The sequence below is a fragment of the Acipenser ruthenus genome, chromosome 13, assembly GCF_902713425.1.
Source record: "Acipenser ruthenus chromosome 13, fAciRut3.2 maternal haplotype, whole genome shotgun sequence".
NCBI classification, from domain to species: Eukaryota; Metazoa; Chordata; class Actinopteri; order Acipenseriformes; family Acipenseridae; genus Acipenser; species Acipenser ruthenus.
Genome location: NC_081201.1, coordinates 33,068,383 through 33,081,020, shown reverse-complemented (window position 1 = coordinate 33,081,020; position 12,638 = coordinate 33,068,383). Strand labels below are relative to the sequence as shown.

Genomic DNA, 12,638 nt, shown 5'->3' with positions numbered 1-12,638 from the left:
CACGCAGGTAAATAATACCCCATCTCCCTTTGGGATTTCTCAAAACAAACCTGTTGAACCTATCCAAAGGATTTCTCAAAACAATCCTGTTGCATATTCATTCTTTTTATTATTATTACAGGTCATTCAACATGATTTGCAACAAATATCCCTGAAACCATTAAATAAAAACAAATATACAAAACCAAAACCGGGGGGAAAAAAAACAAAAGGATTAAATTATCCACACACAGAAACACAAACAACAATAGTCTGTTTTGGTAAATCAGCATGTCTTTTAAATGTCTTTTTCATAAATAAATGGGGGGGGGGGGGGGGGATAATTGTCCTTTGTAGTGGCAGTGTTGAGATTTGGACAAAAATGCGTCATTATTCTTAAATGGACGGAGTACGCCAGGATAGTCAAATAAATTGCTTTATCTCGAGTTGACCTCAGGATGAAGGTCCAATAACTACTAGGTGTTGGATTATTTCCCTGCGGAGTGTTGAAACAGTTAAGACCAGTTTTATTAAACCACTCTTTAGTATAGTCTACTTTTTTCCCCAGCAGCAAAGTACAGCAATCCAGATTTGGAGTGCTGAGTTTTTTCCCTGCATTGAAAACCAGGTCCCATAATAATAAATGCAGGACTGCTCTTTATAGCAGGTGGAGACAACAAGTCTTAAAATAGCAGTCTCAAGCCTCTGGAAAGAAGCTTATTTAGGTTTCTTATAATATTGTTGGTCAGCATGTTTGTGCTTAATCAGTCTTTTCCATTCTGAATGTTTTCTCCAAACAGATACCTTGTATATCTATCTGCTGCCTCGAGATTAGTCCTGTTTCTGATTCTTGTTCTCAGGTTCTTCCACTATTGGGAATTCTCGTTCACCTTCACATAAAGTTCTCTGTATTATAATAATAATAATAATAATAATAGTAAGAAAAATAGCCAAGGTTGGCCTCTTGCTGGTTTGATTGGCTGTGCACAATCTGGTTGGTGAAGCATCGTTCTCTGTTTTGCACATGGAAGCGTTTGTGCTGTTGTCCTAACAGTTTGCCTGCTAGCATTAAGAAATGTGCATTTCCAGAACAAACGTCCAACAGGCTTTTTCTCCAAGATAGCGGCTGTAAACGTGCCAAACCTTTTTTTGAACTTCCCCTCCCACAAACAGCACACAAACCCCACTGTCCTGGATCCCCTGGCCAGAGGGTCCCCCTGTCCTATCAAACCAGTGAGGCCTCCGCTAGTCATAGCTCCGTGATTTCTAGGGGGCTCCCAGAGATCCTCTCCTTGGCTTTGTGCAGCGGGGTTGACTTGGCGGACTCTGTGCGCGCGTTGCGCTCGCTGTAGGGCCCGCTCTCACTGTGCAGGGCCTCCAGGGACCTCACCAGCGCCTTCTGGTCGTCCTCAGGCAGGCTGTTCAGGTCAGAGGTGAGCAGGGTGCCTGTGCTGCCGTGGACGGTGTGGATCCCGTCGGGACCCTTGAACTCCACTGGGAGCTTGTGTTTGAAGCGCAGAGTCCCTCCACGGCCAGGACTGCGTTCCTCCTCCTCGTCCTCGTCCAGGTCGCTCTGGATTAGCTGCACAGACAGACAATCAGTCAGACAGCAGTTAAAAACACTTCAGTGCCTTGGACCTACATATCTATCGGAACGCACACACATGCATTGTTACCCAGTCCAGAGCATACAGCCTCAGAAGTGCTGTGCGCAGTGTTGGATACTTGGAGTTGCATGACTCGAGTCCAGACTTTGACTTTTTTTTTTTTTAAAGTCAAAGTACCAGAATTGCTCATAATTATTAAAACAATCAATTGTGCTAAATTTAGAAATACTAAAAGTAGAAAGACTTCTTGTTGAAATGTTTGTGTTTCTGAAAGTACCAGACTCCCATGCATCTCTGCAGGATACTGGATAGTGGTGTTGGAGGGAGCACTCCTATACCATAAGAGACAGGAGGCGTCAGTAAGATGGTTTTAGACCCCCCAAAAAGTGCATTGCAGTGTTTAGACTAGTAATCATTATGAAGTTTCAGGGTAATGACAGGGCTGGAGAGCCGAGAATAGTGTTTAGATCAGAATTGCTTTTGAGGTGCAGGGTGACAGTGCAGGACTTGAGAATGGAGTGTCTTTTAGTATTCAGGAGGGTAAAACCCTTTGAAAGTGAACACAGCACACACAGCACACACACTGCAAAAGCCAGTGTGGAAGGAGAGCACTCTGCACTCGGCTCCCACCTCAGTCACAGAGGACTGGTCTCCGTTGCTGGTTGATTTGGTGACCAGTCTGGCTGCGAACAGCTTTTTCAGCCTCAGATAATCGTCAAGGACAACATTCAGCAGTGAACCCTGATGGCAACACAATCCATATTAGGAGCAGCGAGAGACACCATTCAGAGAGCCAGGATACAGACCTGAGACAGCATTCCCTGCCAGGTGTTCTTTCCATGGGAGTGCAGAAACTCAAATATATTAAAACGTCATTTGAAATCCTGAGATTTCACGGACACTGACAATTAATTTCCAGCAGGTCATAGCGTTTGTGTGGCAATAGCTGGTATTACTGAAAGAATATTCCGAATATTTTAAAAGTGTTTTTATTGTTTTTTTTTTTTTAAATTGGGCATTTCATTTTGTAAATCTTAAAAACAATACCTTTGCCTTTGGAAGCTAGCAAGTCCATTGGACTTGTTTGAACTACAACACATTAAGTTCTGATGTACCAGCAGCAGCAGCAGCAGTTCTAATCTACTGTATATTGTTGCATTAATGGTCATGATAAGAAACAAGAACATTTATATTAAAACATTACTCCTTTAATTACACTGTATTTACCCAATAATTATATAACTACTTCTGTATAATAATGGCTGTTACTGACAATGTTACTCCTAGGTAAACTCCACTGCAGGGGTGGGAAGAAGACTCCTATTGCATAGCAGTTTCACTCATTCCAGGTTTTGATATGTGCTTGATTAGCCCCAATGTACAGGTAACAAGCTCAGGTGTGTCTTATGAAACTCATAGAAAAAACAGGAAATGGATCAAACTGCTATGCAATGGGAGTCCTATTTCCATCCCTGTAATTGGGAGTCGGAGGGATTTCTGCCTGTTTGGTTAGCTGCTCTAAGAGCCTGGTTCCAGTTCTGGTTCTGGATTACCTTGATGGGCCCCTCCCTCATGATCTGGCCCAGTTTGGCGATGTTGTCATACTCCTGGATCGCTGCACGCAGGTAACGGTCATCCTCGGGCTTGGACGCCTGCGGCTCTCGACCAAATGTGCCCTGCAGGGAGAGATGAGGGGCAGAGCGCAGTGAAGGAGCAGCACAGTGAAAGCATTGTAAAGCACAGGTAAGTATTGTGAAGAATAGTGAGGTATGGTAAAGCATATTAATAAACACAGTAAATACATAGTGTAACCATGGTAAAACTGCAACAATACCATGGTAAATTGTAGAAGTGCTCTGTTGCAGTAGATCTCACCATACACTCATTTAATACATGACAACTTGACAACCATGATCTCCTCACCCTTACAGAGCCACCCGAGGCACTTCAAGTAGCTTTGCATGTATGTATGTATGTATGTATGTATGTATGTATATATGTATAGCGCTTGGCCTTGTTTCACCGAGTCAAAAGTGTGTGTGTTTAAAACATGACCTCTTTAAACTACACTGTATTTACCCAGTAATGACTTCATAATGTCTTTATGATAATGGTCATTATTGATGTTACCCCAACATAAACTCTATTGCAGGGATGGAAAGAAGACTTCTACATACAGTGTGTTGCTTCACTTGTGGTGGCCTGTGTGCCTCAGTGTGTGTGTGTGTATGTACGTACGTGTGTGCGGGCGGGGCTGTTCCACAGGTCGGTGATGTCACTCAGGTTCTCCGGCAGGTCGTCCTCATGCTCTGCCTGCGCTGCCAGCTCCACGTTGCGGCAGTACGGGTCCAGCCACACCGGGTTTGCCCTGGAATCGATAAACAGCAGAATAAGCAGCCACTGTAAGTCTGTTTGTCAGTAAAAACTAAATTGCAAGGTTGGCTACCCTGCTGTGACGTTCCAGGAGGACGCTTTGATTCTATTTGATTGATTCTACAAATCAACTGAAAAGGAACAGACGACCGTCCAGGTGAAGCCTCGTGCAACACTGATATGCTTCCCCACACCACGATCAGCCTTGAGGAGGCTTTTCAGAAGCAAGCTTTGTTGGAATAGTTAAATGATAAATGTAACAAAATAACCCTGAAACCCTCAACAACATTATTGCAAAAATCATACATTTAAAAAAAATGAACTTAAAAAAACACACACACACACACACACACACGCATAAAATTGCACTCTCTTAGGCCTTATAACTAGTTTGAAAGCAGGATCACACGCAGAGCATGTGTATCGTGACCCTACCCTTCGAAAGAGTACTTATTGGTGTTGGGCATGTCTAAGATGTCCATGAATCCCTGGTTGCCTGGAAAAGAGTGGAAAGACAAAGACAAAAAATACCAGGTACCTTGTGTAAAACGGATCACCCTATTAACTTCACTCTTTCTTAATTTTGATGAAGTTGTCTCTAGTTCTTCCGGCTACACTTTTGTTTTTAATAAATAGTCTCACCACAACACAGCACCTGTAGGCTTACACACATTATTTAGGTGCTGTGTCAGTTGATTCTGGACTGAACGTAACAAAAATCTAAATATTTTCATTTTAAAGCTATTCCAGAGTACAAACTTCATTCATGTGATTTATAATAAGTTAATATGTGGTTTGTAGGGTCTCTTATTGTATATTGTATTGTTTCGCCCAAACTGCACAAGATGACATCTCTTCTACATTGAGACGCACTGCACACCTCATATTAACTTATATAACGTACTGGAATTTTGACAAATGCTTGACTGTGATTAGTTGATTTTTTAAAATAGTTTAACTTACCTGTAGAACCAGATACGATTGCCTTTAGCTTCCTTTTGTGTCTGTGTGGAAAAAAAATGTAATGTATTGCAGGTCGGTTATTAATGATCATTCAGTAGGATTTTACACAGCATATTTGGTTGCAATTTGTACAATTAAAACATGTTGATGTTTATTAACAAGGAAGAAGAGTTTATTACAACTACATAATGGCACAATAATATCTTTCTCTCGTATTACTTGTGTAAATATCTTGTTATTTCAAAGAGTTCTTACACAACAATAACTTAGTTGCATGCTTTATAAAACTGCATTGCTATAACTTGTTATTTTTAATAACAGTCTAATATTGTTTATCCTTTATAACAAACTAAAGTACTAAAACATTATTCTGCATATGTATTAGAAAACTATAAGCAGCAAGAAGGCAAACGTTTTAGCTGATGCCTGTATCGAATCTGGTCACAAATTAAATTAATTTGGAGGTCACAACCTAACTCTCAGTGGGAATCGGTCCACATCACAAAACCAACACACAGCATGGGGTAAAAAATTAATAAAATAAATAAGTTAATTCATAAATGAATGAAAATATGTCTCTCTTACACTGTGCGGTAGTACCAGTTCATCAAGATGAAGAGCATGGCAGCCAGGAACAGCAGAACCGCCAGGATAATGATTGCCATCTGTGAGAGGGGAGAGGAGAGGCGAGAGGAGGAGGAGGACAGGGGAGGGAGAGGAAGGAGAGAGGGATAGATAGAAGAGGAAAGGGAGAGAGAGATACAGAGAGGGGGGGAAAGAATTTAAAATTGAACTAGCTTATCAATTACTCCCTTTCAAATACAAGTACTATCTTAATCCTACTTCAAATTAAACATATATATACACACACACACAGTAGATCCCAGCAGAAAATTGTCATTAACCGAAAGTTGCCAATAAGCGAAAAGCCCCCGTTTTCAAGTGTATTTATATGGAACGATATATACTGTAGTTGTACAAATATGGCACATGTGCTTTAAACGTTGGTGTTAAATGAGCATGATAAACACAAAATACCCAAACATAGACCTGTACTTCACGTGTGTGCAAAAGAAAAAAAGGGAGTAGGCTTAAATAGTACTACACAATGATGTACTATAATTGTCCTTACAATGAGTAAAGCAAACATAAAAAATATGCGTTGTACTTACAATCAATTCTAAAGAACACACTTTTAAAATAAGAAATTGTCCAACGTTGTCTGCTTTTTACAATGTACCACCTCCTGCTGTAAATCCATCTCAACTTTGCGTGCAGCTTCGTAGCCAGTTTCAAAGCCATGATTCTGCCTCAGTCCACCAGAAATACGCAGTTGCGAAGTCAGTGTGTTAAAAAAGCTGCATGAAGTATGTGCATAAATCATGCCAGTGCGCTCTGTAGCACTGGTAATAAAGCTGTCAATAAGGGTGTGCAGTTGCTAATATATGAATTCCATTAACATTAACATCTATGGGACGAGATTGGTTCCTGGGAAAATGTTGTTAATAACCGAAAGTTGTCTTTATCAGGGTTGCTAATAACCAGCATCTACTGCGTATATATATTTTTACAGCTTACAGCATGAACAACCCATATCTCAAAAACACAACAGAACGAGTAAGTAGTGAGGAAGCCGCTCTGACCTGCAGCGCGGTGAGGTCATCAGGGGCTCTCCCGGACACGGCGGGCTGGACGTCCAGCACGTTGTAATTCCGGAAGAGATTCCGAAGCTGCTCCATGTTCTCGTCAATCATCTGGATCACCCTGCCAATCAAAATGATACAACTTAGCGCCGGACCCAGTCTTAGTGCTGCACGCGACAGAGAAACATCCAGGACTTGAAACACTTAGCCGTGAGATAGAAATGGGCTACTGAATGACGGTCCCTGGAAAGCTGTAGTGAATCCATGAAAGAGGAAGCCGAACAACCAGACAAGCTCACGGGTTTGCATATGAGGGAATTGAAGGCAGCACTCCATTAACGTTCTTAGAGTATTCTGTTTATTTTACAAGTACAATGCATGGAAAAGAAAGTTTAAATCTAAATGAAACCTAACTTACTGAGATGAATCTCCACATCTGCGGTATAATTTGGAACTGTGCAATTTGCCCAGCCGTTCTGTCGTTGGATTGGAATGAATGTAAGATTGCAGGTTAAAGTATTAGCAGCTCACCGTTCCACGTCCAGAATGCGATTAGTCTGCTTGTTGACCACGTGGATGAGCATGTCCGTCTGAGCGAAGTTCACATGCCCCTTTTTATCCACGTGGAACTGTGAGAAGAGAGAGCGAGAGAGAGAGTGGTATACCAGAGTGAAAGCATAAAGCACAGATGAGTTTGGTAAAGTAATCAGAACGATAGCTCCTGTGATGATGCACAGGACTGGGGATAATGTGCTGTGTGTAGGACAGATGTTGGATACTGTATTGGTAAGACTCATAAGTAACAAGTCAAGCAGACAGTGGAAATGTGTATTGGACATGCTTTCACCAGTGTTAATGCATACTGGACGTTGTGTGTCTTTACTGAAAGAAAGTTGGACAGTGTCCCATGCAGTGGACGGGCATTGGACAGTGTCCACTGCAATGGACAGGGTCCTATGCAGTGGACGGTGGTTGGACTGACCTGCACATCGTCCGTGTTGACGATGGCCCCCGTGATGTTGGACAGCAGGTTGATGAACTCCTCCTGGAACTGGCGTACTTGCTCAGGGATCTCGTTGATGACGATCTTCACACGCTGGTCATCACGCAGGATGTAGATCCCGAGGGTGGTTGTGTCGCTGTGTCCCGCCAGGTCGCTCGCCAGCACATCCACCACGAAATACCCCGGCTTGTATGCCGTGAAGAGGTCAAAGGTGCGCACAATCCCATCCGTCTCACCTGGAGAGGGAGGGAAGACATACAGTGAGAGAGGGGAGAGGAAGGGTAAGAGGGGTGAAAGCAGTGAGAGAAGGAGGGCGAGGTGGGGATGAAGTGGAGTGAGACGGCAAAAGGGGAGTCAGAAAGAGAAGTGGAGGAAGGGGAGAGGATAGGATAAAAAGGAGGGAGGGAAAGAGTAAGGACAAAGCAAGAATTGAGGAAGGAAGGAAGAGAAAAGAGAGGGTAGAGGGAGGAAAAAAGAATGGAAGATGGAGGAAAAGATGAAGGTAGGGATAGAGGAAGGAGGAAGGTCGCGGGACAGTACCGATGATGAAGACATTGCCCACGTCCTCTGAGTCGTTGGACTGCAGTTTGATGTAGCGGATGGCCAGGATGCGATACAGGACCAGGCTGTTGTTCCCCACGTCAGCGTCCACGGCCTCCACCCGGATCAGATCAGAGCCCACCTTCGCATCGGCTGCCACACCTGGGGAGAGAAGAGATACACTTCATCCATAACTACAAAACACTCAGTTGTGCTGAAGTTAGAAATAATAAAATAAACATAATGAAGTAAAATGACAAATCTGGCTTGGTGAGTTTTACATTTCTGAAGATTAATTTTGTGAACAGGAATGAAATAATTTTAACAGTACAAAAGAAGCAGGAAGCAACTTATTAACGAGGTAGGAAGAGTTTATTTAAGTAGATTTATTGCTGTCTAAATAGGCTGCCTTTGCACTCGCTTTAGACTTGCTCCCTACATGTTCACTTGAACCTGGGTCTCTGTACCTGCGGTGTACTCCGGCTTGAGGAACACAGGGCTCTGGTCGTTGATGTCCTCCAGGAAGACTCGCACATCCTGCAGCGTGGGGTCAGTTCCGGGGTTTAGGGCGCGCTGCTGGGACGACCTGTGACCTCGCGGCGGGCTCCAGCTGCGGTTGCTGGACGCCTTGACGATGAAGGAGTAGAAGGGCGTGACCTCGCGGTCCAAGTCCCTCGTGACCCTCAGCACCCCGTCGAGGGTCAGTTGGAAGTTATTGCTGCCGTTGCCTCCTAGAACCAGGGAGAGAAGTGAATGAGAGGGGGCCCGACACGTAGCGGCAGATGTCTGTCCCCCGACTCCCCAACAGTACGACAATTACAGAGCACAAAAAGAGCAGTAGTAACAGTAAACAGAGGCCGATCCGTCACTGCTGGAAAGTCTATAATAGAGTTTGGATTTAAATCAGGTGAGTCCAACACCTTTTCTTTTTAAATTGTTATCTGTTGTAAAGAAGGGGTCTGGTAATTGTCAGCGGTTGAGAGGCATTTGGTCCAAACTGCATTTATCATCAAAAGTCTTTCCCCGTAGAATCATTTTATATTTTTGTTGTGATTTTGGTAATATAAACCCAAAAATATAACCTTAATAAAATAGTATACTCCAGTTCAATGTGGCAGTAGGGCATGTAAAGAGCAAAGACCTGGGGATGATAAGTGAGAGACACAGGGTATTTTTTTCAGGTAATGGACGGACATTGTTAGAAAATTAATAACCCATCCTGATTCTATGTTAAGTTCTGAAAGTTTCTTGGACATGTTTGCAGCGGAAAGGTTGAGTGACACGGCTAATTCTCGCTGGAGTGGGACAGCAGACGGTACCTGCGATGAAATAGTAGACGACCGCATTGGACCCATCGTCTGCGTCCACAGCCCCCGTCACATTGCCCACCACCGCCCCAGGACTGGAGTGCTCCGGGACAAATAGAGCCTGGTAGGGGAGACTGCCTCTCTACACACAGACACACACACACACACACAAGACAGACACACAATATCACAATCAGCGATTAGATATTCTTGCAGGACAGGCTCATTTCAATTTGTCTAGTAGTCCAAGACAGAGTATGGTATGGGGAGACTGACTCTCTACAAAGCAGAGATGCACCTGAGCGTGTTACTTTCATTGTTCAATACATACTATACAGGACCATACAATCACAATGCTACAACTAATAAGAAACAACTTGCCACACCTTACACAACAAGCCCTTAAATTAAACAGCTGTGTTGTTTATTTCTGGCTTGGCAATGTGCTAATGCCGATTTGGAGAAAAAGGGCTTTGAGAATATCTGGAGCAGGGCCAGCGGCTGCTATTCGTTTCTAATCCAGCAGACTGCACGTTACTCACCGGGGGCTTGAGGAACACTGGCTCATTGTCATCGATATCTGTGAGCGCCACCTGCAGGGGCTGTGTGGTCTCGTAGGGCACCGGCTGACCCAGGTCATAGGCCACTATAATCAACTGGGAGCGAGAGGGGTTATAGTGGGGAGAAAGGGGGAGGGAGAAGTAAAAGGTAAAGGTGGAGACAAGAAGAGAGAATATTTAACCATCTTTCATAAACACATGTGTTTGCAGACAGACAAACAAATAGAAAGGCAATTAGGCAGGCAGACGCACAAGCAGTCAAGGCAGACAGACAGGTAGAAACACAAAGCAGCCAGGCACACAGGCAGACACACAGGTAGGAACACAAGCAGGCAGACAGACAGGCACTCAGACCCCTTGTCCTCACATTGTGCAGTGCCTGCTTCTCTCGGTCCAGCCGGACGGCAGTGGTGATGACCCCGCTGACTGGGTCGATGCTGAAGTTCTCCCAGTCCTTGTTGCCAGCCCCCGTCTGCAGGAAGGAGTATTGGACCTCCCCATTCACACCCTCGTCACGGTCCGTCGCAAAGACCTCGTACACAACCAGACCAGGGGGCTGCTCCTGAACACGAGAGAGGGGGAGGGAGGGAGGGCAGAGCAGTAATGAGCCAGTCCAGGATTTACATGATAAAGCCAGCACTGTACTGTATCTCCTCCCGCATGAAAGCAGCCTGGGCTGGAGCCCTCTCACCTCCAGGATGTGCATGATGGTTCCGTTGGCAGGCCGCACGAAGACGGGTCGGTTGTCGTTCACGTCAATGACGTCGATCTGCAGAGACGTGGTGCCCCACAGGGGGGGCCGCCCCCGGTCCGTCCCTACCACCGTCAGGTTGAAATGCTCGAAGGACTGCAAGAGCCGCTGAGACTGGACAAGGCCTGAGTCCGGGTCCATGAGGAACGCCTCTGCAGGGAGGGAGGGGGAGAGTGAGTCTGGGTCACTCTGTAAAATAATACAGAGAATATTATGATTGAAGAACTGCAAGAGCTATATGTGTGTGCGTATCTCAGCATGTGTGTGTATGTGTGTGTGTGGGTGTGGTTGCTGTACCAGCACCAGGACCCTGCAGTGAGTAGGTGACCACTCCGTTGTCCCCCTCGTCCAGGTCAGTGGCTGACATGGTGATGATGGAGGTCCCCCCTGGCTCGTTCTCAAACACGCTGGTGCTGTAGATACGCTTTGAGAACTGGGGTCGGAAATCATTCACATCCAGGACCGTCACCAACACCTGTAACACACATACACACAGGCTACTCAGCAACTACGACGCAGATGGACACTCAGCAACTACAACGCAGATATACATGAGCTATTCAACTACAACACAGATACACACAGGTTACTCAACAAGATACAACACAGATACACACAGGACACTAAGCAACTACAACACAGGTACACACGTTACTCAACATGTACAACAGAGATACACACGTTACTCAACATGTACAACAGAGATACACACAGGATACTCAACATCTGCAACACAGATACACACAGGACACTCAGTATCTACAGATACACATGCACTGCAAAGCACACACAGTCCAGCACAGACAGCATTGAATTTCCCTTCAAAATGTAAACTGCTCTTTCTGATAAAAATACAAAATTAGAAATAAACACATCAGATATTTATTTTAATCTTGTATAAGTACAGTTGGATTGTTTTTGTATTTTTGTTAGTTTTGAGAAATATGCTCTTTGAAAGCTATTAGTCCCTGCCAGACCTGCACTGAGTTCTCTCTCCGGTTGCTGGCACTGTCCCCAGGATTATCCTTGGCCACAGCAGTCAAGGTGTAGTGGTCTTTCTTCTCACGGTCCAGTGGAGACAGAATGTAAATGTCCCCCTGCGGTGAAGAAACAGAGTGTTACACAGCCGCCTCAGCAGAGGAGAAAACCTGTCTGCAGATACCGCTCAGCCACATTCCCTCTAATGGATTCGGTAAAGTTGGTTTTCTTTGTTTCTATTTTTTTTTTTCTTGGTTTGGTCAGTTTTACCGTCGAGGGGTTAATTCCGAAACGGCCTTCTCCATCGACTAGCCCGTACTCAATCAGAGCGAAGCGGCCGGAGTCTGCGTCCGTAGCACTGACCCGCAAGATGACCGTTCCCAAAGCTATGTCTTCAAACACAGGTTTCTAAAGAGAGAGAGAGAGAGAGAGAGAGAGAGAGAGCATGAGAGAGAGAGAGAGCAAGAGAGAGAGAGCAAGAGAGAGAGAGAGAGAGAGAGAGAGAGGAGTAAAGGAGCAGGGGCCAAAACAAATCATAGCTACCCACATGGTCCACAACATCCTCCTGCTCATATACAGCGAATGTCTCTATACTACCAGATTCATACTTTAACCATTCAGAACACTCTTTGTGTCTGTCAGTCTGTTTCAATTTGCATGCAATCTGAAGATCTTGAATACTGTGCTTCTAAGTAGTTAAGAGCAGTAAGAGCGCTTCTCTCCATTGAGTGCCCTTGTGTGGTAGGACGTTACCTGGTAGGACGGCTGGCTGAAGACGGGGTTGTTATCGTTGATGTCAATAATCTGCAGAAAGATGGGGAGCTCTGAGAAGCGTGGGGGCGCTCCCTGGTCCTGAGCTCGGACTGTGAAGTTCAGCCACTGAACCTGCTCAAAGTCCACCGTCCGGTTCGCTATGATCTTCCCTGGAAAAGAC

General features: G+C 44.8%; 1 protein-coding gene across 7 annotated transcripts in view; it reads right to left on the bottom strand.

Moving 5' to 3' along the window:
• Positions 1-303: 303 nt before the first annotated feature.
• Positions 304-12,638, bottom strand: part of LOC117417697 (cadherin-23) — a 162,693-nt gene continuing 150,358 nt past the window's right edge. For 6 of the 7 annotated variants that reach the window (XM_058985168.1, XM_058985170.1, XM_058985166.1 and 3 more), the window contains 19 exons: positions 12,458-12,627; positions 11,975-12,112; positions 11,704-11,823; positions 11,024-11,201; positions 10,667-10,878; positions 10,343-10,537; positions 9,958-10,071; positions 9,428-9,557; positions 8,576-8,839; positions 8,109-8,270; positions 7,548-7,804; positions 7,097-7,194; positions 6,566-6,686; positions 5,508-5,587; positions 4,923-4,963; positions 4,395-4,455; positions 3,825-3,954; positions 3,140-3,262; positions 304-1,561 (listed from right to left, as the gene is read on the bottom strand). In XM_058985168.1, the coding sequence (XP_058841151.1) occupies positions 1,229-1,561; positions 3,140-3,262; positions 3,825-3,954; positions 4,395-4,455; positions 4,923-4,963; positions 5,508-5,587; positions 6,566-6,686; positions 7,097-7,194; positions 7,548-7,804; positions 8,109-8,270; positions 8,576-8,839; positions 9,428-9,557; positions 9,958-10,071; positions 10,343-10,537; positions 10,667-10,878; positions 11,024-11,201; positions 11,704-11,823; positions 11,975-12,112; positions 12,458-12,627 (2,927 nt within the window). In that variant the 3' untranslated portion in view covers positions 304-1,228. Of the gene's footprint in view, positions 1,562-2,216; positions 2,328-3,139; positions 3,263-3,824; positions 3,955-4,394; positions 4,456-4,922; positions 4,964-5,507; positions 5,588-6,565; positions 6,687-7,096; positions 7,195-7,547; positions 7,805-8,108; positions 8,271-8,575; positions 8,840-9,427; positions 9,558-9,957; positions 10,072-10,342; positions 10,538-10,666; positions 10,879-11,023; positions 11,202-11,703; positions 11,824-11,974; positions 12,113-12,457; positions 12,628-12,638 lie in introns of all 7 variants that reach the window. The other variant, XM_058985173.1, reaches the window with a different exon arrangement.